A 26,850-nucleotide genomic window follows, 5' to 3' on the forward strand; every position below is an offset into this window, starting at 1 on the left:
TCAGTAAACGCCACATCTTCCCTGATTAGTGATACGAAATGTGTCCAGAGGATTGATTTGCACAAGGAAATGTAAGAATTGGAGGGATGATACTTTAATGCTGAACTGCTGATCCCTTATATGCTCTTTGTGATAAGAATTGAAACTGATTAGCTACTTTCCATATTGCAAAATAATTCCAAAAACATTACGTATCTGCCGTTTGAACTTAAACCACGTTTACATTAAGAGACACATTTCCCTACAACTCAGCAGGACATATTTGGTATCTTTGGAAAGCTTGTTGGCATCTCCACTAGAATTTAATGGTTAGATAGCGAACCGCAGCAACTGAGCCATCCAAAGAGTAATGCTGAAAATGCCATAAATAATAAAAGCAGAGAGACACAGAGACACCAAGAGAACGACAGGGAAAACCTGTAGCAGCAAAGCCAACAGACTAAAGAATGTACAAGTTGTAGTTAGTGGTAAGAGAAACCAGCGGCATTGTGCAGATAACTTTTTAGACAGCACTGTGAAAATTGCAGGAAAATGTTTCCTGCACAGTGTAGTGGTTTCCCTTCCCGTCACTTTTGTGGTTGCTTCTGGCAAGTCTGATTTCCAGTTTTCCCATCAAGGTAAAGATGTCGGAAATTCGACCTAACGTCAAAAATACCAAAACTGCCCTTTAGGTACACACCTCAGATCAGTTCCAGAAAATGAAACGTCATGTCATTGTCTGGAACTGGCAACTGAACCATCACGTGATATGATTTGTTTATAAAAATGAAAGCAAGATTAGAAAGATGGTCAGATAGGTTATCTGCAAAACCAAACTTGATTGTTAGGTTTAGGAATCCAGTCAAGCATTTGGGTGACTGCTAAGGGTCAGCTCTCCGAGAAAACTACAGATTACAGTTACCCAGCTGACATGCAAATCCTGCTCTGTGAAGACAAACACAAACACACACACACACACACACACTCATCGATGGGAAAACAGAATTACATCTCATCTGTCAGCTTCATGTTTAGTAGTAGTAGTGCTCTTAAGTCGATTTCAGCACCAGGAAATCTGCTAAATTACTGAGGAACACATTGGAAACTCAGTGGTTTCTTTGTAATAGTGCTGCTGAATAATTATAATGATCAGGAATCACAGAGTCAGGGCTCCAACACGTTTTCCATTTCAAAATTTTCCAAACCTTTTATTTCTTGACTGGATTAGATTTTGGACGGTGTTCAGTGAAAGCTGGTAAAAGCTGAGCAACATGACTCAATTAAACATCACTGCATAGCTGAAAATTACTCTCCACAAACACAAGGACCACAATGTCATATCTGACTCAGTGATAGATACATTTGTCAAAAAAAAAATGCCCTTTTTGCTAAAACACAACTTTTCCAGAGATTAAAATGATCAGAGTCCTTTTCCAGACCAGTGCAGGAACACAAAAGGCCTCGAAAACCAATCAAATTCTCAAAGGTCTGAGTCGCCCTCGTGGTTTGGTCTGTGACTGCAGCTGGATCAATGTCAGCCACTCGCTGCTTCATCACAAGGCTGAGCAACAATACAACATCGATGACATTTTGGTCTCTTTTCTGTCAAAAATGTCTGACCTGTGACGCATTTACAGATTAACATAACACCACAATACAATGGCATATTACTTTTCAAGGGAATGTCTCAATATGCATTAACAGTGTGCAAAAATCTGAACCTTTATTACTCATCATAGCGGGAATCTTCATCATCAGTCTTCGCCATCCATCTCTTGCACAAAAATGACCGGTGTGGTTTGCACAGCAATAATGATTTACTCTCTGTAACCTTTGCCTTTCACAAACCATTATTTTTTATTATTTGAACTTGTAACTGACCAAACCAAATTTGAAAAAGAGATTTCACTAATTTCATTATTTCAGTTTTGCCTTGTGGAATGGCTGTTGGAAAAACCGCCAAGAGCCACAAACCAGATCTAGGTAAATTCTGGCTGGTGGCTGGACAGTTTGTTTTTGTTGTTGTTGTTGTTTTTTGTTGTTTTTTAATCAGGCACTGCTGCAAGCCAGCGGTCATCATTGTGTCATGTGATTGTGTTTGCAAGATGCTGCTGACGTTTAAAGCAGTCAAAGTGGCTCGTCAGTTTGATGTCCAACCAGCAACTGAAAATGGCGGACAGAAACAGCTGATCTCCTGTCCTGATTAAGGCTCTAGGAGGAACATTACAGAAGTCCTCAAAAAAATTTCCATCTTGTCAGTTTGTCATCTTCCCCTGCACTCTCTCTCTCGTTGACCCACCATACAGTTGTACAAAAATGACAAAAAACAAATAAAAACAAAACATTTTTCTTTTCCTTTTTAAAAAAGTAACAAATGACACAAATCAGGGATGTGATCTGGAACCGCAAAAATAAAAATAATGATGGAAAAAAAAAAGGATTCAACAAAATGTTGTCTGTCCCAGAACAAAACTAAAAACCTGATATTAAAAAACTGAAAATCACACCTCTGACAAAAACATCTACCCAAACTCACCCAAAATTTCAAATCGTCTTTTGCATTGTCACCTGTTGTTAGAACCATTCCTCTCTTTGTGTTCTCTACATCCCTCCCTCTCTCACCCTTTCATCAGTCTCTCCCTCTCTCTCTCTCTCTAAATTTCACTCGTACTCGGCGATCAGCACCATCATGCCGACTCCGAACAGCAGAGCCAGAATCTCCATCAGTGACTGGCCGAACGTGGAGCGTCCCGCCAGCAGTTCTGGAAGCACGGTCACCGTGGCGATGTAAACAAACCCGCCGGCTGTGAACGGCAGGATCCAGGCGGTAGCTGCGGCACCTACGCCCTCGGCCAATAGGGAACAAGCTGTGCCGGCCAGAGCTCCTAAGGCTGTCAGCAGCTGTAGACACATGGCCTGATGGGAAACAGGGAGAGAACAAGGAAAAGTGGTTACTGCGAATTGCAGTCTACCATTTCAATTTACAAAATTCACATTGTTTTCCTATCTTTAAATGATAATTCCAGGTATTTTTACCCCCGGGCCTGATTATCCTAGGTTTTGTTATCATGTTGATTTCAGTTTTTTACTTCACCAGAAAGCTTTCATAGCTGCAATTTCCAACAGCTGAATCCAAAAAATGACTGAGACACATTCTCTCAGTGACTTCTTCATTGTAATCTTTGCTTTTCGTAAACAAGTCGATGCAGAAGGTGAGACTTCAACGATTTGAGTGAGAACCATGGATAGAATGTATCTATTCACAAAAAGGGATAACTCTGATTGTTTTGAATTCAATCTATCTTGTTTTGAATGTTGATTTTGAATTCATAAACACAAATGATGTTGGATGTGGATGTTCCAACAAGTGAGACGCGTAATAAAACATTTCAAAAAACATACCTACGCCTACGCTATGCAATTACCAAGCGCCGCAGGCTCCACACAATGGAAGTTCACCAAAAGTTTATCGCACGCACTGACCTGTAAAATTTACCACTTCTTCCTTGTCCCATGACTAAGCATTCAACTATGCAAATATGTTCATAACTTTTTGAGATATCCTGCTAACTAACAAAGAAACAAACAGACAAACAGAATATTTTAATTGGTGTTCAGTGTTTTTTTGATTTCCAACATGTTTTGGAATATGTTTGGTATATTAACCTAAGAATCAAAATGTTGAGCAAACCCGAACGTCATTAACTGGAAGAGCAAGTGAGGTTGTGTAGCGTGGAAATAACCTGCTAAAGTTAGACCTGCTGGTATCTCTTGATGCAGGTGGCTGATGCTGCAGGCAGCCACCATGTTATCAGCTATGGAATGACACACACGTCAACAAATACCAGAATTATCAAGAACCGGCACGATTCTTGAGTGATTAAAGCATCAAGGGCCGAGGAAGCCGACTGGCCTGCTGCCTCAGTCTTTACAAAAACTAGCACCATCCATACGCTCATGTAATACACACACTGCAAACAGAGGATTTCCTCTGTGTTTTCAGCACTTCTCACAAATCGTTTGCTCCTCCCTTAGTATATGTTTTAATCCTTGAAATCTGCAAACCTGGAGAAAAACCTACTCTCTGTTGGACTGTGCAATCTAAAAAGGGAAGATACAGGCGGTATAACTGAGGAAGGAAGCACCACCAATGTAAAAATAGCAATGTGACAGTCAGAGGGACAGCTTCACCATTTAAGAAATACAGCCAATTACCCTTTGCCTAACTTTCCAACCCTTCACAAAAAAAAAAAAATCACTTCATGTAAAGAGTCTTTGTCAGTGCCAACATCTAATTTCATAGTTGCAGACAAATGAGTCTTAATTGAAATTGATTACTACATAACATGAACAAATGAAGAGATTTCAATGCTTGTTTAAGGCCTTAAATATAGATAATTTAGTGCCGTTTCAGTCATTTTGGGGACTTCTCTTGAGTTTTCGATGCTTTATGTTAACATCACATTAATTCCAGCTCAAGCGGTTATCTACCTTTCTCTTGGTACAGCCAGACTGAACGAGGATGGCGAAGTCTCCGATCTCGTGCGGCACCTCGTGCAGCAGGATGGTGATAGTTGTGACCGTGCCGACCGTTGGACCGACCAGGAACGACGCACCGATAGCCAGGCCGTCGGTGAAATTGTGCGTGAAGTCAGCGGCCAGGTTCAGATACCCGGACACTTTAATATCTGTGTTTCGTGAGACAATCAGCCAACAGGACAGAGAATAGTTAGAAATGACAGCAGGTTTTTTAACGCTGATACCAATATTTTCAGAATGAAGACTCCTCTAGTATATGTTTTGTGCAAAATATTCACTATCTTTAAATATGTTTCAGGCCAAAACATTACAAAATAGCATCTATTATTCATCACCACCTGTGCTCTTCTTCTCCTCTTTCTTGGCCTCTTTGCTCTCTTTAGCCACTTCCTTCTTCTCCTCCTTTTCTTCCTCTCCATCACTGTCTTTTGCCTTGGAAGCAGCTGGAAAAAATGACAAGAATAGTTTAGGAAATAGCACATAAAAAAAATAAATAAAATTAGCCCCAATCCTCTGATATCAACTATTAAGGAGCAGGATGAAAAAAATCTTTTTCACTGCATGGTACAAAATGTCCAGGCTACTGACCCTGGTTGGATAACATTTTGTGTTGGATCACTATCTTGCTACAGTGGCTCTAAGGTTATTGTCATGGATCACTATCTTGCTATGTTAAGAGCCACAAAACACAACTGGTGACTTGCAGAGGTTGATGTGAGCGTATACATACATACATACATGTATGTGAGGTAAATGACCTGTGTTTTCATCAGCTTACCATGTGAGTGGCCGTGGGAGTGTCCGTGGCCGTGGCCTCCCTTCAGCAGGCGCACAAACTTCTCCACAACCAGGAACGCCACGATCCCACCGAGGACCCACAGGCCCACTGACATCATGTGGCCGTGGGCGGCTCCTGTGCAGAGGGGAGGAGCGGGAACGATGGTTGGAAATATGATTATATGAACAAAGTTTGATCCATCTGCTAATCTGGGATATAAAACACACCTACAGCTACTGTGTCACTGTCTGTACTTTCTTAGATTTGCTGTTGACAGAGTCCAAATGTCTACGTGTGGCTGTTTGTTGCTGCTGATGCTAACTGCCCACTCCTTCTGTTTACTCCAAACAAATCGCTGTTACTGCAGCCCACAACGTCTGGCTCTAGCTGTTGTGAAATGGCAATAATGACAAAATCATCACATTTGTATTTCAGAGTTACAAAACAATGCTTTCGTTCACTTTGTCATTCTATGTCACTATTAGGTGCTGATTTGAGTTTGAGTTTACAAATCAGGTGCTGATTTGAGTTTGTTCATCTGGGCTTTGTTGATATGGCAGTGCCACAAGTCTCATTTGCAACCTGCAACAAATATTGTGCTGCGATATTTGTGTAACTCAAGATGTAAAAATTTCCAAACCAGTTTGATACTAAACACTGAACCCAACCGAGAATACCAAATTAGTGTCAGGGTTAGGTGTCGCACGTCACTAAACTTCCCCCAAGTGACCTATATTAAGTGCGCACTCTTCTTACTAATGGTTTCAACATTATAACAACACAATTACTAATCTAAAAGGAACTCACTTTAACAGGGCACACAACAACTGCTGGGAGTGTTTACAATTTGAAGGCTGGCCCTACACGACCTGTTCTCCAGCTGATCAAGGCGGTCCAGGAATGAATTATTCTGTGTCCACAGCGCAGATTTTATGGTCGCTTCAGCTGTGGTGAGTCTTACCAAAATTTTCACTAGATAATGCTTCTGTAGGGTTGAGGAGGCTCTGGAAAGATTTATTTGTTCTCCGGAGTCTGTGGAGGATTGGACAGGCTGGACTGATGGCTTGATCACGGTGGACAAATGTCCTCTGAGACAGCCTTGCTTTTTTATAAAGCAATCTGCAATCAGTTGGCAAAACCTCAAGCTGACCCAACTCTAATTAGTTTGCACTCTTTATGTGGCAAAGACCCCCTTGGAACCTGGCATGAGGGAAATCAAGGGCGTACTCATATACCAGGGAGTACATTAGAAACATACCAGATTTACATCCTCATACCAGACAGACGTTAGGTGGTTGTGTATTTGTAGTAACCAAGTAAACAAAGGACTTCTATAATTTTTTTTTAGCCATTCATAGTCTAAAACCACACCACCACAGCACTTTGGAGTTTTTAGAGTCCACGTAGTTTCTGAACTCCAATGATTCAAGCCCAGCCTCACTGCCTCCACTCAAGCACCTAAGCCAACAATGCACTTTCAATGTATCTGATAACTGCTTTCCGCTCTACTACCATAGGATGTGCTTCAACACTCTTTTGACACTCACTTGATTTACGAGTGCTGAACCAGGCAAAGGAGTGACTCATATGCAAGGACAATATTGTAGAAGGGAGAGGAAACTACTGTCCACCACTTCCACGGCAGAAGTGGAATTCCCTGTCATCCCCAACAGAGGACCCGGTGACTATAAATGAAAATAAAGTAAAATACATATTTGAAAGGGTTTTGCAAATGGAGAAAACTGTCTTCCATACCGTGTGAGTGGCCATGGTCATGTGATTCTTCACTGGCGTGTGAGTGGCCGTGATCTTCGCCTCCATGGTGAGAGTGAGGCTCTGTAAGGATCAAATATGGTACAACAGGAAGAAGACATCAACATCCAGTTAAAAAGACACCCCAAAGGTCATTTTTTACCTCCACCAAGGAGGTTAAAAAGGGGTCACTGTCTGTCCAACTTGTCCAAAAACTTCTGTCCAAAAACTTGATGGGAAGTTTCTTCAAGGGCTCACTGGCCTTAAGGAGGCGTGGCAGTGGACGTAGCACAAGCAGGGCTGTAGTTTGCAGACACATCCACATAACATCACTGAAACCTAGCAGGGAGGCTCATGGGTCAAGGTGGCACTGACCGCCTTTTAGCACTGACCGGCTGAAAGAGGCGTGTCCTGTCACAACAAGATTACCTGAAGGGAGAGTGGCTTGACACAAACTTCCAGCTGTGACCTTGGCGGATCTTAAAGTTCTCGTCAAGTGTCACTGATGTGTTGTCAGGACGTGTGTGTGTGTGTTCGTCACTCTCAACAGCAGACAAAAACAGCTTGCTTTGCTTTTGCAGGTTTATGGAGTGTGCCACAGCGCACTCCATAAACCTGCCATGTGTGTACATTATGTAAGCAGGAGCACATACTCACAATATTGTCATACACAAATATATGAAGTATGACAGTACTTATCTACTACAGGGAGACAGAAACTGATAGAGGGAAAAAAAGCAATGGTACAGCAATGGTACAGTCCTAAAACAGTCATCTTAATGCTGCACAACAGGAAGATTAAAGAACATCATTACTTTCTCAAATCTATTTTTTTTCCTATTTTTTTTTTCCTCTTAGTCGGTGGGGCTGAAAACATGAATCTCAGAGAAAGTGATACTGTGTAACAAAAATTTGATTCATCACTTGCCTGTGCACTGAGAAGACTCCCTCCCAGTGGCCATGCTGAGGCCAGAAATTAATTTGGGGAAATAAATCGAGAGCCACTTCAGTTTTCCCTCACTTCCCACAATCTACTGGTGGTTTTTATTTTAATTTGCTATACATCAATTGTCTAGTCTGATCTGCAGCCAAGTTTTCATTCTGTAATAATATGAAATGGAGAAAAGTAAGCAAACCTTTGAGTTACAGCACAACAACCAGCAAATGACAGATCATATAAACAATAAATTAATTATCAAAATTAAACTATTTAATTTTCTGTTGAGACACTAACTGATTTATCGACTAATCATTTCAGCTCTACTTAATATCATACTTTTAATATCTCCATGGGCACGTTGCCCAGGTGAAGCCTGTCTATGGGAAATAAAATCTGCTCTTAATTATGTGGGATGCTTTTCAGTGTTGCAGCCTTAAACTGAAAGTCTGAAAACACAGGAGAATTTCAACATAAAACGTCCTGCCTGGGACAACTTCAATTATCCAATAAAAATCAAGTGAAATATTTTGGACAAGCCTTTCAACTAAATTTAGCCTACATGGTAATAAAAGAGCAGCACGGACAGACAGAGGCAGAAGAAGTCACCTACCGAGAGCATGCGGTATGAGGTGGAGGAAGGCGTCACCCAACAGCCCACCGGAGGCGAAGCTGAGCAGCACCTTGAGGAGGTTCTGGTGCTGGTCTGTGTTGGACTGGACTGGGATCAGAAACAGGATGAGGAAGGGAGCCGCGCTGATCAGCAGGGTGGCTCCGACAGCCTGAACACAGGGAGGGAAGGAACTGAAATTCTGTTTTTTTTATCAGTGACAGCCTCAGACTGCAACATCATAAGGGAAAGGAAAGGGGAAGGAAGACACAGTGATACTAGATAACTAACTCTCAACTGTAAACTAATATGGGGGAAAATATCAATGCTCAAGAGCTTAGAAAAGTTATTAAAACAGGGCTGTCACTCTATGTCAAATATAAAAATTGCTTGACTTTTTCATGGCTAAAATGTGCAGCTTCCATGACCTCTATAAACATTTTTGCACACCTTACACTCAGAGGTCTTATTAAAGTTCATTAATCAGTTGTTTTCTGCAAAGGAAGCATGAAAAACATTGTTTTTAGTGAACATCTACTTGCAGATTTTTTTTTTTTTTTTTTTTAAATAGAGGTTGACAAAATCCAACAATACTCCATGACTTATCTCAAGAATTTATAAAACTCCCTGGCTTTTCCTGTCTGGAAGAGACTTCCAATTCCATTTCCTTTCTTTTAAGAAATTCCATGACCTGGAGGAATCCAGTTTTTAGAACTTTGGGACTCCCCCACAAATCACACACACACACACACACACCAAACACACGCCCATTGTACCCAATCAACAAGTACTCACCAGCTAATGTGCTATTATTAGGCAACAGTACATGATTTAAAATGTCAAACTGCAGTGAAGGACAGTGGCTGTTAAAAGCCGTCAACATGTCTGTATTCAAACAGCATTACTGGGCCTGATATGATTTTTTGGTTTGATTGGCTCTTATTGATCAGCCATATTATTCAGCTTGACTCGGCCTCATTTACAAAATGTATCTGCAAGGGGAGGGACAGACATTCACACACTCATAGCAGGGCTGCGTACAACAAACACAGTCTCATGGAGCTCGCTGCTGAGTATCTCCAATGGAGCAGTTAAGAGGGTGAATGCCTTGCTCAAGGGCACCTCAGTTTTAGCTGCTCAGAGAAGGGAAAATAATGTCTTCCCTTGTTCTGGCCTCATTTTCCCAGCCAGAGTTCAAACTGGCGACCCTCCGCCCTCCATCTCCCTTCTCCACCCATCACCTCCTTCAGCGAGACCAGACCTGCATCCAGAGCTCCACCAGGTCCCTCTTCTCTCCCTCTGCCTCCCTCTTCACTCTGTCCCCTCCGTGCGAGTGCCCATGACCGCTCTCCTCCTTGTGCACACGGACCACATCCTCATGATGCTCATGTCCATGTCCGTGACCATGGGAATGTGCGTGCCCGTGATCATGGGAGTGTGCGTGCCCGTGATCGTGGGAGTGTGCGTGCCCGTGATCGTGGGAGTGTGCGTGATGCTCCTCCTCAGCCGGGGGGAGGTTGGCCTCGGCACTCCACTTGCTCGCGCCGTGGTGCATCTTCACCTGAGGGCCGTGAGAGTGCCCGTGGCAGCCACCCTCTCCGTGGGAATGCCCGTGGCCGTGGCCATGGTGATGGTGGCCGTGGTGACCGTGGGAGTGTCCGTGATCATGGGAATGGCTGTGAGCGATGGTTAACTGGGAGGCTAGCAGCAGGACTGCAGATGTGACCAGTGTCAGAGCGAGCAGACGTACCAAGGTCATAGTTTCCCCCTTTGATGAACACAGAAGTAGAGAACATGAACACACTTGATACGCCGAAACTCACAATTTGGCTGATGATGACAGTCAGCACTGCTTTAAAATGGGACAATTCATTAGGCTTTGGATAACAATGCAACAAATGCTCCAATTTCAAACATGCATAAACATGCATTTATTAGCTGGTTCAACCCACTACAATAAAATGAGGTGCATTTTTAATTGAACAACCTGGGATCCCGGATAAGTTATCTGCAAGATCCTCCTATAGCTGATGCTGCAGGCTAACCAACAAAGTGTCAACAAAGTTGGATTTAGCTTTCTCTTGTGATCGTGCTCGCTTGCTAGCAGCTCCTGGCGGTGCTGTGAATATAAACCCTATAATCTCTTGACTTGCAGAAGTGTCGGCGTTACTCTTACGGTAAACAAGTAAAGCCGGACAACAAACAATGCCTGCTCATCACCGGTTTGCTGAAACTGTGAGGTAAGCCCGCTAGCTAGCTAACCAGCTAGCTAACATATTGTTGTTGCAACAGGAGCAACATCACATCTCGCTAAACACTTTAAAACAAAGAATGGGTTCTCACCGGCTTGTGTCAAATGTCACTGTCTGTTGAACCGTTGGATAACTGTATGTATTATGTGCAATTTGCTGGGTGAACTGTTAATATTTTTTGCCTACGCCGATGTTACTGGTAGGTATTATTTCTCAGACGTGGCATTTAGTCAACTGATCTAAACCTCGCGGGAACACGTCCCGTTCCTCAAAAAACGCCTCCTTCTGTGTTTCCTCGACGGCCAAAATCAAATAAATATAAGTCTAAGTTTTTCTTTTAACTCATTTTAGTGATAAATAAGCCTTTTTATGGACATTTAATGAGGATACTCACCCCAAAATTCTATATAAAATCCTTGCGATAATTCAAAGGAGACATACGAGGGATGATGGTGCCTCAAAGAAATATCGCGAGATGTGACCAGGCAGTTTGAATCATCCTGGCAGCAGCAGCATCCTGAAGGAAAGCAGGATGTCCAATAATGCAAAACGGACGGCTGGGTTTTTGTTTTGTTTTTCCCCACAGCGACTCTGCTGCAAAGGGAAAATAAATAAATAACTAAATAAAACCCAGAGAAAAAGACTAAAAGAGCACTCATGTTGAAACTGTTAGCTGGACAAAGAGGTTTCAGCATGCAAGAACAGCATGATCCACATTTCATAAATCCAAGTTTTTTGTTGTTGTTGTTATTATTATAATGGTATGATGTTTGTATTTCATGTTTCCAGTGGTGCTATTTTCTTTATCTGTTTTTATTTTACAAAGAAAGCTAAAGGCTTTTTAATAGTCCAGACCCTGCAGTAGACAATGTGCATGGAGTTATTGCTATATTTTTTAGGAACCTATTCTAAATTTCTGATATTATAGACTAAAAACCATACTTTGGATATGATAAAGCCTACTGGACTTATTCAGGTGCTATAGTAGCCTATAAAAAAGGGACCTACACAGGTAATGAAGTGAACCAAATAAAAACTGAAAAGATGCCATGTCAGATATTATTTGTAGGCACTATTGCAACTATCTCTACATCTTTTGCATCATTTTTAACTTTGTCAAAACTGATACACTCTCCTCCAAATGAACAAGGACATGGAAAAATGCCACATATGGTGTTTCATGAGCCTGTCAGGAAGGAATACTGTGGAGGAGGAATCACTCAGAGGATTTTGGGTTTGACTGTGTGTTTCACCAAGTTTCCACTAGAGAGCAACACAACCCTGACAAACTGTGGGTGCTGAGCCTCTGCTGTGGGTGTTAGCAGGGAGAGACAAGCTGCTGTCACACTTTCACCCTCAGCATTTCACAGTTTCCATCATTTTTACAATCTGCAACCAGGTTAACAAGTGGTGAAGTACGGCATCTCTGATCTGCTGCAGAAAACATAAGATCATTTGGAGCCAGACAGAAAAACACTGTAAAAATCAAAATGCAATGAGGACAGAAACACAGAGAGAGAGACAGACCAAGAATGAGCTTAATCAAATTACGGCAGGGGGATTTAAAAGCTCATGAAATATAATAATAATAAGTCAATATAGTTAAAGCCTGAGCCAAATTAGCTTTATTTTATCATAAATTTAATATTTGAATAGTAATAAAATGGCCTGAAGTCAGTAGAAAGAGGAATGACAAGTGTGTGTATTTGTACATGGATTTATGTCTGTCTGTGGATACATGCATATGTGTGTGTGTGTGTGTGTGTGTGTGTGTGTGTGTGTGTGTCCACGTAAAAGTCTTACATTGAAAAATCTCTAAATTCTATAACACATTTCCACTTGATTTTTTGTGGAAAAGCAAGAGTTGAAAGAATAAAAGCATGTTGATGTTATTAGTTTTCTCATAAGAAAAAAAAATCTAGCCAAAATAGAGCAACATCTATAGTTCAAATAATTTACAGAGGGAGAAAGGCCTGGTAGACGGTAAACTGTCATTGTGTTGAACTGATCAGAAAACGACAGATGTTGCTCTGGATATTAAAATGATCTGGATATTGAAATGATCAGAAAACAACAGCTGTCGCTCTGGATATTAAAGGATGTGGCAGGTCAGCTGGCGTGCACGGTGTCAGTCAGGAACGCCACCAGAGGGTTGGTAGTTTAAATCCAGAGAGAAACCCACAGATAAACACTTGGCTTCCACTGATCCTTGTTTCATCTTTCACTCAGGGGAAATCCTCCTCTGCTCTTTCCCCTCAGAAAAGATGAACGATTGATTAATTGATTGTTTGATTCAGAATCAGAATCAGCCTCAGAAATACTTTATTGATCCCCGAGGGGAAATTCAGCGAGTTGCTCCAATTATTACATAAGAAATAGAAAACGAAATACAAAATATAATAACATGTGCCTTAGAATTTGTAAAAAAAAAAAAAAAAAAAAAAAAAAAGTATACACATTATGTATAACGCTGCAAAAAAGTAAAGCATTATGTCTGAATATGTGGATTTATTCTATATGATTGATTGATTGATTGATTGATTGATAGGCCCATTGTGAACTTCTCCGAGTCTCCATGGAGTTGGCTGCATCAGACCCAGAGTTCATCAGAACTATTACACTAAGTAGATATTTAAAATATAGTCAGGATGACAAACTGCTCATACCACAGAACCTGGCATGATGCACACACACACACACACACACACACACACACAATACTGTTCCCATATAATTAAGTAAACATTAATGAATGAATAAATGATGATAAATGATCGACCATTTAATGTGAGTTAAGTGAATATGATCACAGAAACTGCACAATCTGCTCTTCATGTGACAAGGGAACTGCCTCAAAAATAATGAAATTATTTACCAAAAACAGATTAACTGCATCTGCAGTGGAGGGAGAAGTCAGACCTTACCAACAGGGATAGGCATGCAGACAGATATCCATATCACTCTAAAGTATCATAAAACTACCCCTGCAAAAATTAACACAGTTTTGACCTGACACCTTTATGACACAGTCTCAAAAAAACATACACTGTGACCCTCGTAAAGCTGATATTTATGGCAGGCCTGCCACTTGGGAACTGCTTGTATCCCAGGCCAACGCACAAAGATTCATAAGATGGTGTGAGGAGCACAAAATCTGGAGCCCTGAGTAACAGAGAAAAGCATTAGGGTCTGATGAGGTTGTTTAATTAGGGCAGTAGCCATTCCTGTGCTGGATTATAGAGATGGAATTTAAAGACATGCAGCTGCCTCTATATAATGATGCTCCATCAGTTTTACTACTGTGGATAAATATGACACTGGTTGTACCTTTTGTTAGCTGATCATTTCTATTATAAGGGCATGAATTACATAAAAACAACAAGGCACCCAATAGAGCAAAGCCCTTTGCTAAAGTCGCAACGGCAAGTTTCATGACCCTGACAAAGGCCAGAAATTGAAGTCTACCTGTAAAGCTGATCTTTATTCGACAAGTGTTGCTGGGGTTTGATCTCTCTAGACTTTCTGCCTTCTCCATGCACCTTGACATCAGGTGAAGTTGTGCCAGAGACCCCCACTCAGCTGGACCCCTGGATCCCTGTAGCAATGGCCAGTCCGCATGTAAAGTCAGTCAGTGCCACATTATCCTACCTGACCGTCCCACCTGGTTTTGGGATGTTGCACTGATGCGTATGGAGATTAGGGCCCTGTCTGTGGGTAGTCTGCTGGTACGAGTGTATGTAGATACTGTAAGTATGCCTAAATTGTGCAAGCTGTTGTACAGACAGTGAAAAAATTACATATTTACATATTGCATATGTGTAAATGTATATTTTTGTACCCTTTATGCTGTATTACTGAAACTGACAAGCAATCTCCAGCTCTCCATCTACTTTTCTTGCTTTTAAGTAAAGGCTGAATGAATGAATGAAAAAATGAATTCATGCATGATGAAGAGATGAGGGAGCTCAAAATGCATCAGTGAGAGTGTCCTCACCAGCAGTATCGGTGTGGTACGGAGCCCAGCTGATGACCAAAGTCACCTGCAGCGGGTGGTAAAGACAGCAGAGAGCATCACTGCAGTGGCCCTTTCTGTCTCTGCAGGACATTTGGCAGCAGCGAGTCTGCAGGAGGACCTACGATGTTATCAGAGGACCCAAGTCACTCCCAACATCAACTGTTCACACGCATCCAGATGATATCACAGCAGCCTGAAATCCAGAACCTCCAGGCTCCGGGACAATTTTTATCCTCAGGCTACAAGGCTTGTGAGGAGCTCCTCTCTACTCCCCCTGCCCCCACCCTGATACCCCCTCCTCATACACACACACGCACACACACACATACACACACACCACCCATGTAGAATTACATGCACACATACAGACACAGTGAAAATATTTCAGCTCATGTTGTACAACTGCATAACTGTTAAACACACATCATTTAACTATTTAATTATGGCACAGACTTATTAACTTGCGTATCTCACCGCTAACAGCAAAGTTGCCTTGAGATACTTTTGCTATGATTTGACGCTATACAAATAAAATTGTTTGCAGTCTTTTTTCATATTCGTCAATAGCTTTTGTTTTAACTAATTTTAGTATATTGACCCTAACCCTAACCCTAACCCTAACCTAACCCTAACCCCAACCCTAACCCAACCCAACCCTAACCCTAACCCTAACCCATCTAGAAAGACAGCAAAGTAAGAATTTTATTGTGTGGAAAACTTGTTTCTCTGTGCGCATGGCAATTAAACCTCTAAATTCTTGAATCCTTTTACAAACAACACAATGATTTGTGCACAGTGCTAATGAGAAAAACAAAAGTTTACACAAATTCACTTCTTAACACAATAAATAATTTGCAGTTTTAGCCAATATATCCACAGGCTGATCCACTGACCTGATATTTGGCTTTTATTACATATTAGATACTGGCCAGTCAGTGTCATCAACTTCTGAAAATGACCAAAGCTGCAGAAAAACAGGATGCCATGAAATTTGATTTTCTTTGCACCTTGGTATTAATATCATTGTTGCTGATTTTTAACAAATGAATTCTTCATTTAAAGGCAGGAATGGATCCCAGAGTTTCCCTGCTGTTGAATGGTGGAGGTGTGTTCCTCTGCCTTACACAGCTGCTGAGACACCTAAAGAAAATTCATCAGCCAGAACTAAAATGGCAACGACACAGGTTGTTTTTGTCATACAAATAGTTGGATTTAAAGCCACTTACCATCATGAAAAAGCTATAATTGTAATCTTAAATCTTAATATATAAGCATCAGTATCAGCCTGCAGAAATTTATATCAATGGGTGCGTACTTTGTTGGTTGCAGCAAGATTTCCCAAGTCTGTTCAGAATCTCAGCCAGAGATGTTGTGGTCGTATGTCTAACCTTTATCCGACTGAAGTGGAAGAAAACTTGAAAATTAACCTTACAGGAATAAGAAGGAGTCATCAACAAATTGTGCTGGTCTCATTCTAACCCCTCTGTCTGTCAGCTTGTTTCCACGACCTGAGCTGACTTGGAATTAGGTCATCACTCCATCACCCCTCCAGCTTTAATCCCATTTTGTCTGTGTTATTTCATTGTCAACATTGCCTGCCACAACTTTATACTACTAATTCTTACTGTTATGTAAAGGTGAATGTTTATAATTTGTTCCTAAAGATTTAAAGGCTTTTTTTGTTGTTGTTGTTGTTGTTGTCAAATGTATGTTAAACTGAAACAAATGTGAAAGTCCCAAATGACTGGATTCAGGTCAGCCACTGGTGAATGGACATAAATGACTGAGACTGTCTTGTTTATTCCTTGACGAAATAAACAGCTAAAGAAATTCCCATGTCCTTGTCTTCAGCTGATTCCCTTCTTTTTTCTGTGCAGGCTGTGGAGGGCAGATTTTATTGAGTGTATCTGCAGAGTGTCTAAATGTGAGTCAAATAACTTGAGACCAATACTTTATGAGCACATTTAACAGGCTGTTGGTGATGTCAGGGTTTTCCAATGACAGATTTTTGTTTGTTTTTTTAGAGCTTATTTCTAATTAATTACTACTTAATGATATAGCATCAGGGCGGCTTGAAAATTGTTCTGTAACTGAAAGCTCCCAGGTTCAAATCCTGCAAAAGCCTGTGTCTGTTCTCTTTAAGTGTCCTGGAGCACTTCCAGTGAAAGTGAAAATGTAGGCCATAAACACTTAAAAATATAAACCTAAAATGATTTTACTGTTTCCTGCTTTGAGAAACAAGGTCCTCATGGGAAAGACAGATGTCAGACGCACACCCAGACAGACAGACAGAAATCCAAATCAATCAATATCCTTGTCATTGAGTAAAGTCTACTTCAAGTTCACACGTTCTCAGGGCCGTCTGCAGCCGGCTGCTCATTTTGTCCGGGAACTCCACTGACCCCTGAGCCGCTGCCGGGGATTGTCCTGATGCAAATCAGGAGGGGGAACCAATTCATCGTCGCACAATTCGATTAGACATCTGCATATTGAGCATCTGCACCCCCGAAAATCTGCCAATACCACCCCCCCTTCTCTGCCCCCCCACATTCTCTCGCCCCCCACGGGGGTAGCACCCTGCGACCCCAGGGGCAGCCTCTGTCCCTGCTCCCCACCCGTCTCCCCCGGCTCCCCCTCTTGTCCCCTTCTGACCCTGTCAGGCCCGGCTACAATACCTGACCCCGCCCCAGAGACGGGACGATTGGAGTTCAAGGTAAATGTCCCTTTCTCTGCGTCCGTCTGCAGCCTGCCCTGCCTGGCCCCTGTCCGGCCTCTGTCCGATAATTACATGCACCGCTCTTTTTTTCATACTTTCTCACACACACACAGTTTTTTTTTTTTTTTATCACAACCTTTTTTTGGAGGAGACATGACTTTGGCTTGAAAATGAAGGCTTTCCTTTCTCTGCAGCTTTTCCATCCTAATCAATTCCAACCGGTGGCTCTTATTCAGACGTCTCTGCCACTCAGACGATTTCCCTCCTTTTTCGCTCTTATTGATTCATCAGGCTTTTCTTTCAGCACTGGGAAGAGGGAGCGAGCATGTCAAGAAGTTTAAAACAACATGTGTTGAGCCTCTGCCACACACAATGCAAAGTTGAGATGTAGCCTAAAGTGGGAAACCCTCAAACCCACACCCACCCATCCTGATTGCTTCTATAACCCAAGTTTAATTGAAGAGATTTGCTCCTAAATGTGATATATGCATTATGAATGAATACATGGATAAATATATATTTTTGTTGTCTAAACACTTTGTCCTTGTGTTGATGAAAATATGGTGGCAACTGTCTTTGATATATATAGATATATGAATGTACATATTTGAGATATCTCAAGGACATCTGAAAGAAATGTCAGAAATGGAATTGTGTCTCTTTTTGTACCACTCTGTGTGAAATACTGTGAAAATCAACCACAACCATCCTTTTTTTTTTTTTTCAACTTCATGTAGAAGACTGTGGCTGCTCTGTGCAGCTCCCATGAGTGAAAACAAGTGAAGGTGAAGTAGATGGCCGCTCAATCAATTTTCCCTGCATAAGTAATTGTTGAAAAATTGCACGGTGTAATCACTGATAATCTAAAAATAGTGCTGTGTGAGGGAGAGACGTGCATTTCAATAGTGGGATTCTTGTATGCAGAGTGGAGATTCAAAAAATATCCAATAAAACGGTGAGTAGCACATGGCTGGATGCAACATCCACCTCACCCATATCAACTCACCTTGCACTTGTAAGTTTTTAATGCAATGATTGGGCTTTTCTTGCTGAAAAGTGTTGGTGTTTTTGTGTTGTGCACCCTAACACATTAGCAAACCGTGAATATTGTACCCACTGTTATTTTTCTCCCTAATTGTGGAAGTGATACCTCAGTCTTTTTTGAGCTGCCATATTAGAAAAAGAGCAAGTGTTGAAGAACAGAGTCAAATCATTTCCCTTATTCTGTTAGTTTGCACATCATATTAACCCTTTGAGGCCTGCAGCAGTGGGTCACCCATCCACCAAAGCTGGAAATTATAAATTGCATCTTCTTGTTTAACATCACAGAATTAGATGCTGCTCTTCCTTCATTATTATTGCACAGTAGTACAACTAAATTTAAATTACATAGAAGATAAACCCTAAACATTACACACACAACCGCATCTCCATACATACACTCATTCATTCATACATAGTACATGCTATACATTTAAATGGAATAAAAACAGCGAAACAGCAGAGCAGGGAAATGCCTTAGTAGTCAAGTCCAGTATCATGCTCTGTGTGGGGGTGGCCAATGGGAGGTGTGAGAGTGGGCGACGTTGGTTTAACTGGATGATGTACTGCTCACTTATAGCCCAGATTCACACACCAGTTCTGTTCTCTCGCATCTGATATTGTCTAATCAGTGTGAACAGCAGCAAGGCTTTTACAGTTCACCATGGAGGTCCCACTGGATGGTTTTCTTTATGCAAAAATATGAAAAAGAAGCTGTATAAGGATAAATAACCTGAGAGGGACTGTTGTGGTGTGCATGTGTGCCTATGTAATAACTCAATAACTCAATGGTGCCATGAATAAAATGGATGGTCCAGTAAATCAACAAGGTTGAAAATTATGAAGTTTCACCATCAGACTCAGTTGTATGTAATCAATCTGTGATGGCAAAGGCTATTCAGGAGTTATTTTGTGATTAAATGCTGTAATTTATTATTATTATCAATATTATTATGTGGTTTTCATTTTCCTGTGTTTGTTTATGCTTTTGTCAGTGATTTCCTATGTTTCCCAGAATGCCTTTTGACAAGTTGCAGAGTGTGAGACTTGTTGTATTATCAGGGCAAAGGCATTTCATATAAGGTGGGTATTTGTTTTTCACCACTGATGAAAGGCACATTGTTGGATATCCAGAGCAATTTACAACCTGAGAGAATAGTTGTCTCTAAGTTTGAATGCTTTTATACATAAGAGAGGTAATTTAAAAAAAAAAAAAAAAAATCATGTGTTGGAAAAACACATGATTGTGCTCTTTTTGTTATTCTGCAGAAGAGTTTAACTTCTTTCCATCATGGCTTGTTCATACTGGTGTCAGATGCAGGTTACATTCGCCAGTGTCACTGAAGCTCAGATGACGGAGGTCTGGAGAAATCCTGTGGAGAGATCACATTTGCATCTTTAGCCTAATATAACATAGAAATTCTTTGAGTAAAATAAACAAGCAAGATAAAAACTGATGAAGCTTTTTTGACCCCGTGATCATTATATCAAACAGGAACATCACAGTAACGTGATTAGCTCTTTCAAAAGCAAACACTGTGAGACACTCAGAGTAGAGTAACAAATTACCATTTCACATTCACTATTACGAGTAACAAATATGTTACTGCAATACTTATTACACTTTCTTTTCTTTCGTTCTTTCTTTTTTTTTAATGTTTCTTTTAATATGGGTATGTTATGGCATTGTATATTGAATGATCATTCAATAATCGGGCTTGATTTAAAGGTGCAGAGGGTCGACTGAAGTGGGAATCTGTTAGACTCATCAGACAAAAACATGAAAAAAGCACGTAATCTATCAGTGAGTCGGCGCAGCGATGAGAACCATGTAAGCTCAACCACCAAATCACATGCTTATTGCATTTTTTTTTCTTTCGCTACACTTTGTTGCTACAACATGAAACAATAGAAGTTAGCAGTAGACTGTTGGGTTGCATAAAACCAGGTAAATTAGATTATGTCAGAGGTTTTTTGTTAGGGAAAAGTAATGCAACTAATAATGTAATTAGCTATTTTCCAATTGAGAAATCACAATTTATTCATGTGTGTTTATGTATTTGTGTATGTGTGTTTTTTTCTGGACTGAAATAAAGTTTGAATTGAATTGAACTGAACTGAGAAATGTGATTACTTTTTAAAATGACCATTAAATAATAATAATGATATATCACATTTTCTGAGTGTGATGCCTAACAGTTTTCTCTAATGTCACCCATTACCTTTTGCACCTTGTCAGGAGTTTTGTTTGACTTGTTACCTAAATGCCTCCTGGTTGCTCTTCCTCAGACACATTTGACTTGTTTGAATGAGAACGACAGTCCACACAGTGTTGCCATCCTGCTCCAACCAAAGTTTAAATTTCTCCAGATGTCTGTTTTTTTTTGAGCTGCAGGTGTGAAGTGGGCTGCTGGCTATGTGTGACATGAGTTAAATGTGAAGTATCATCCAAAAATGATGTGTATCAGTGTGTAAGCAGCAGCCCTGCAGTGTGAACACAGCCAAAGTCAATTACTAATAAATGGAAGTGTGTATGCAAGAGACAGCAAGTGTGCTCATGGGTTTGTGCTTGTTTGTGCGTGCGTGCGTGTGTGTGTGTGTGTGTGTGTGTGCATGTGTGTGTGTATCTGTGTGTCAGTGTTGTGTGTGCAGTCCTCGGTGCACACGTGTCAGTATGTGTGCCACTGATCACTTTGAACCCCGTCCCTCTGCTTCTTGGCAGGAAGTGAGCATCGGCAGCTCTTGGTCGTAAAACTGCTTTTGGTCGCTCTCCCAGAGTGCACTGGGAGTGGAGAGGACAGAGAATCTCTGTGTCATCCCGCCATGGCACGGGATGTGAAGAGATTGCCGGGAATGTCAATAATCACTCGAACCCGGAGACAAGCGACTGACTGCTCTCACAGCGAAAGAACCACCTGAACATCACGGGAAGGAAAAAGGAGACAGAACCATCCCTCCTGTCAAATTCAAGCTATAAGAAAGATTTACTGTCTGAAGTGATGGAAAATCCAAACTTTCATAAATGAAAACTGGTTTGAGGACAGGGTTGACGATGGAAGAACATTAGAAAAAAAAAAAAAAAATCACCCAAACATGTCATATTCAAACATCAGTTGATGAGACTTGACAGGGGATACAGTCAGAGACCTGGAGTGTTTATTTACATCTATTGTAAAGAGTGCCAACTACTGCTCTGTAATGACTGTTGGTGTTAAAGGAAAATTCAGTGTGAATCAATAAGTGAAAGATCACTTTGAAATAATATGTGATTAGTCCTTTGAAGGCTTTTCATTAAAAAAAGAAATATATATTTTCATAATACAATTGCTGTATTCTTGAACTATTTGGTAAATTGTCTTTTCCAAAGAAGGCATAAATCTGCAAAGTGGAATTAAACTTGCAGTTTAGAGGAAAAGTAACATTGCTCACCATTTAAGATAATAGTCATTTGCAACATTTTCAGATAAATATTTGTCCATTTTGACGCTCTCTATCACCAGGTGATATGCTGTAACATTATGAAGTGGGCGGAGTTTCACTGAGTGTCCAGGGTGGAGTTTAAATCCCATTCATTTTTCCCATTGCAGTATTACATGGGGGCCCATTTAAGCCTTTCCAACCATTTATTTAACCAGGTTTGATGTATAGGGATCATAGATCTCTTTTACAAGGGAGAACTGGCCAAGAATAGCTTCAGCTATTACACTAAAACACAAAAGCACATAAATCTGAGTAACATTACATTGATCAAATAAAGCATTTTGCACACAGACAACTTGGGCATAATAATTTTAATCTCATTTAGAGTTGCTGTATTTTGTAGTTTAAGATCAGTCTGTAGACAGTTCAATCCAGTCGTTGCGGAAAACCTAAAAGCTTTCTTTCCCAGTTTGGTCCTTCGAAACACCAAACTGGGAAGTGTCCTGAGAATGGAGATTGTAATTTCCATATTTCAAGTTTAAAAGAGACAATAAGGATTTTTCCAAAAAATGAATTTGTAAATAAAAACATAGCAGTGACTGAGGTGGCATGCACCTGAAGCAGGCCAGTTCACTTTTGAGTATAACTCACAGTGGTGAGAAAGAGATCCAACATCTCAGAGCCTCACGATACACATTATCCAGCACGTGAAGTCGGTGAGCAGAGGCGCTTGTGTGCAACAAATCATGATAATCAGTGACAGGTAAAAAGGTACATGCCACCAATTTCTGTTTCAGACCAAAAGAAAAGTGCTCGTTTCTATCCTCCTGAGAGCTGCAGCGTGTTTGTGACATGCTGGGCAGGCACCTTAAAAGACAAGTGGCTGAACAGACAAAGAAAAGAGCGCCACCTACATGAACACATCTCTTCTGACATATTACAGAACTCAAGATAACTAATCCCAATGATATTCACTAGTCAACCTGTCTTTGAAGCCAGCATGCATTATGTCAGAGCAGGCATCATATTTTTCAAATCAGAGCTATGTTTCCACTTGTTTTCTCCTCATTTCATCTATAGCGCTGATCATAAAGGGAAAAGCTACAGTTGTTGTAGGTCCAAGGTTAGGAAAATACTTCACATTGATGCTGTAGATTTCCAGGAATAGCATTCAAACATGCCAGTGAGTTTTGAAAGGGTGTAGCTGGCTCTATTCTCAGGAAATGAAAGAACCATTTCGGCTTTCACTTCAAATCGAGAAAGTGGAAAAAAAAAGAAGCTATGTAAGGTAATGTCTGGATAAAGTTTAAAATCCTTATCCACTGGCTTGTCATGTGATTAAGACATAAACACTTGAAATTACACCCCCCACCTCTCAGGGTTCAGCCTTTGTGCAGAGTAGAACAAGACAACATTGCACTCATTTTGCAGTGACCGTATACATGGAGACAGTGTTTGCGCACTGCACCCTAATGAGAGGCAAAATAGTTTTCTTTAACATGCGATCCATCCCTCCAATCTGTACAATAAAGACGACAGAGACGGGGAGGGAGGGGTGGAGGGGGCTGATTGAGTTGTCAAATTCGGTGTCTGTTAATTTTATCTGTCGTGGAACTCGGGGCTCAGCGTTCTCCCATCGGGGTATATTTGTAGCTACAACACAATGTTCAAAAGCTTTTGTCCCTCATCCTATTGCTGTGATCTGCGTCTCAGGGCTCGTGGACAAAAGGTGTCAAACGGAGCGTTGGACTTGGCCTGCCATGTCGTCCTGAGGCTGCTCCTAATCCTATTACTGTGGGCCGCAGAGGAGTATGGATCCTGCACTCCCTTCATCCCAGCACTGAAGTCTAAAGGGGCCCTGTGTGTTTACTCTGTGTGTATGTGTGCGTGTGTGTGTGTGTGTGTGTGTGTGTGTGTAATTGCATTGTGAGCTATTCCTTATCCACGTTGTCATAATGTGTTATCCACTGATGCGGTTCAAGGTTTGCCGTCTTTTTCAGTTTGCCACGGGGCAGGTGGACATTTCAATCTCCCACTCTCGGCTGCCGCTATAATGCACAACTGCAGCCGCTTGATACATGAGTAATGAAGTTTCATCTCAGTGTGAAGAGAATTTGATGGTGTAATGGACAAAAAAGAGCTTTTTATGCACATTTGAAAGGTCTCACAGGGCTAGGACAAAAAAATGTAAAATAAGCACGCATAAAAGGAAAATGTGTACTCTGTCTTTACGGATACCATTTAGTCTGACAAATTTGACATCTCACAGCTCCTCTAGCATCTGACAGTCTTAAGTCACATGGTCTGGATAATACTGTGTGTTATTATGACTGTGTTCATTGTAAGGGGAAAAAAAGAGCAAAATTCAGGTGGTGTTGAGCTCTGTGGTTCTGCAAAAAGGTCCACTTATGATGCCAGTATTTCTGTGAATTCTGTGAACGTAAACAAGCCTATAAAGAAACTGAAAGTTGTGCATTTTGTAAAAAGTGAGTTGGACCTATTCAGTCACAATAGGAACACATCAATTATAGGTTATAAGATCCCAAACAAGCATCCTGGCACAAGGTTGTGCAGCTAGTATCTTGTGCACTCCATTTATTCAATTTTACATTTTAAATTACTCACTTTACATTTGTTTTTCACCAGATTGATGAATCCAGTGCGACTTGCAATAAGCGCAACAAATTTCATATGTCTGGATTGACCACATTGTAAACAACCAAGGGTCAAAGCCACAGAGGCCAGACTAACAGATAAAACAAATCGTCCTGTGTTCATAAAAAGCTCCTGTGTGATAGAAGTGCTATGTAGAGAAATAGAGCCAGGGAATCGAGCCAGGAAATTTTAGAGGTTGCATTTTCCCATGTTTAGCAAAATATGATTCATTCATTCAGTCTGCCCTATTGTCTGTGTTGGCGGATGGCCTATTGTTTCTCTGGGTATCACTTATCTGGCTAAGTGCAGGCCACGGCCACACAGACAGACTCGCATGCACACACAGCCGTCCGCAGCCTCTCAATAGTCGCATTTGCGTGTACATTGACCAGAGTCAATTGCCTGTCAAATGCTATGCGCGATTAGACACCAGTAGGTATAAGGCCTAATGCAGGGGAGCCTCCCAAAGAGGCGAGCCTGGACGTTGGGGGGCCTCGCTGCCCTCCGGCCCGCCCTCCCCCCTTCCCCCCTTTCATCTCACCGCCCAGTTCAATGTTAATGTCCAGCAGTGTCCACTCGCTCCTCGGACGTCTCCCTCCCGCGCAAAACCCAGAAAAGAAAGGGCGAAAAGGAGAAAGAAAACCCAACCTTCCCTCCTTCTTTTCTCACCCTGGCCTCCTCTTGTGTGCTGTCCAGCTGGCTGCGACCCTTGACCCCGTGACCCTCACTCCTGACCCCTGGACCCGTTCCCACGCCACGCCCTTTTGTGTCCACCTCGCCATGGCAACACCTTGGTCACTGCTGCTGCCACGGTAACAGATGGACAGGGGCCTGGAAATAACTTCATTCAGCCCCGCCCAGAGGGGTGAGCACCGTGGACAATCTGCCCTAACCCCCTCCCTCCCCACCCGTCTCACACATACACAAGCACACACACACACACGGGCACACACACAGCGCTCCTGTCCCAACTTTGACACCCCCTGTGCCACATTCTAACACCCCAATCCCTGTGGGTCCATTCCCTCAGCGGGGGCCTCTGGATATTAGACTCTGATAGAATCATTAACACAGAGATCCCAGATCCATCCTGGCATGTACATGGGACCCACATGGAAACAAGAATAAGATGCTGTTGTTGGCACAGAAAAGCACATGAAAAGACATCCCAAAGTCACCCATATATCCCATTTCACACTGCTGGTATTTATGGTTCGGGGCGTAGGAGTGGTATCTTCATCGTGGCGCTGTAATTATCTCTGTGCTGCTTTTATTAGCCCTATTGTTTTCTCACATCCTCCAAAGAGAAAAGGGGCTGATGGAGAGTTGTAAAGATATAGAGCTGAGCAGCGGGGGATCTGTTTGCTAACTTGGAAACAAGCGATGAATAGAATAGCATCACTGAGGGGCTCAATAAGGTGCAGCAGGAAAATGAACTGCAACAGTTTTGGCGCTAATCAGTAACTAACCACTAAAGAAGGTTGTGTGTGTGTTTTTCCCCTCTTTGGGGAATACCTCTTGGACAGAACCAGTGAATAGATTAAAGGGGATAGTGTAATTACTGGTGCTGAATGGAGTCTGGATGGCGGAGAGGAAGAGAGGGTTTGTGCTGTCAAAGCACACACACACACACACATACACACACTTGTCTTTGTGAAGAGGACTGTGATCCTCTGGGCTCATCCTAGCGCTCCCCACCGAGAACAAACAAACAAGTAAACAAACAAAATGGCGACCACTGAAACAGCCGAAGTCACCCATCACTTTGTTTGCAATTGTCTTTTTGGCCCAAGTGGGAAATGAGAAGCCGTAAGATCAAAAACCGTAAAATATCGTTCCATATTCTTGAGGTGCATGCGATCTTGGCAAAGTGTGATTATGTATTTAACTGTAGATGCTTAACTTGGATATGTATGTGTGGGTCTGTGTGTGTGTGTGTGTGTGTGTGTTGACCAAACGGGCTGACTTGGCGGAACAGGAGGGGGGGTGGGGGGGTAGACTGACCATTGAGGGGAAATCACACAAGCGAAGCCCCGTATTCAATTTTTAGGATTTTGTATCCCACCCCTACACCCCCCACCCCCTGTCCATCCCTGCATGCATCACACTATCTCTCCCTCTAGTTTCACCCCCCATCCCTCCGTCACCCCCGCCCC

The 26,850-nt window shown here is 41.7% G+C and overlaps 1 protein-coding gene across 2 annotated transcripts; it reads right to left on the reverse strand.

Annotated features, from left to right (window-relative positions):
* Nucleotides 1-1,159: 1,159 nt before the first annotated feature.
* On the reverse strand, nt 1,160-11,343 carry slc39a7 (solute carrier family 39 member 7). Of its 2 annotated transcripts, none has more exons than XM_030063877.1 (8): nt 11,242-11,343; nt 9,857-10,363; nt 8,599-8,767; nt 7,052-7,132; nt 5,297-5,431; nt 4,857-4,961; nt 4,471-4,667; nt 1,160-2,895 (listed from the first exon to the last, which is right to left on the reverse strand). In XM_030063877.1, exons 2-8 carry the CDS (start codon nt 10,352-10,354, stop codon nt 2,641-2,643), a joined length of 1,440 nt encoding a protein of 479 aa, XP_029919737.1. In that variant the 5' UTR covers nt 10,355-10,363; nt 11,242-11,343; the 3' UTR covers nt 1,160-2,640. The 2 variants fall into 2 exon arrangements, with proteins under 2 accessions (XP_029919737.1, XP_029919736.1); XM_030063876.1 differs by lacking the exon at nt 11,242-11,343 and adding an exon at nt 10,939-11,154.
* Between the last annotated feature and the right edge of the window lie 15,507 nt (nt 11,344-26,850).

This window comes from Myripristis murdjan, chromosome 11, assembly GCF_902150065.1.
Source record: "Myripristis murdjan chromosome 11, fMyrMur1.1, whole genome shotgun sequence".
Lineage (NCBI taxonomy): Eukaryota > Metazoa > Chordata > Actinopteri > Holocentriformes > Holocentridae > Myripristis > Myripristis murdjan.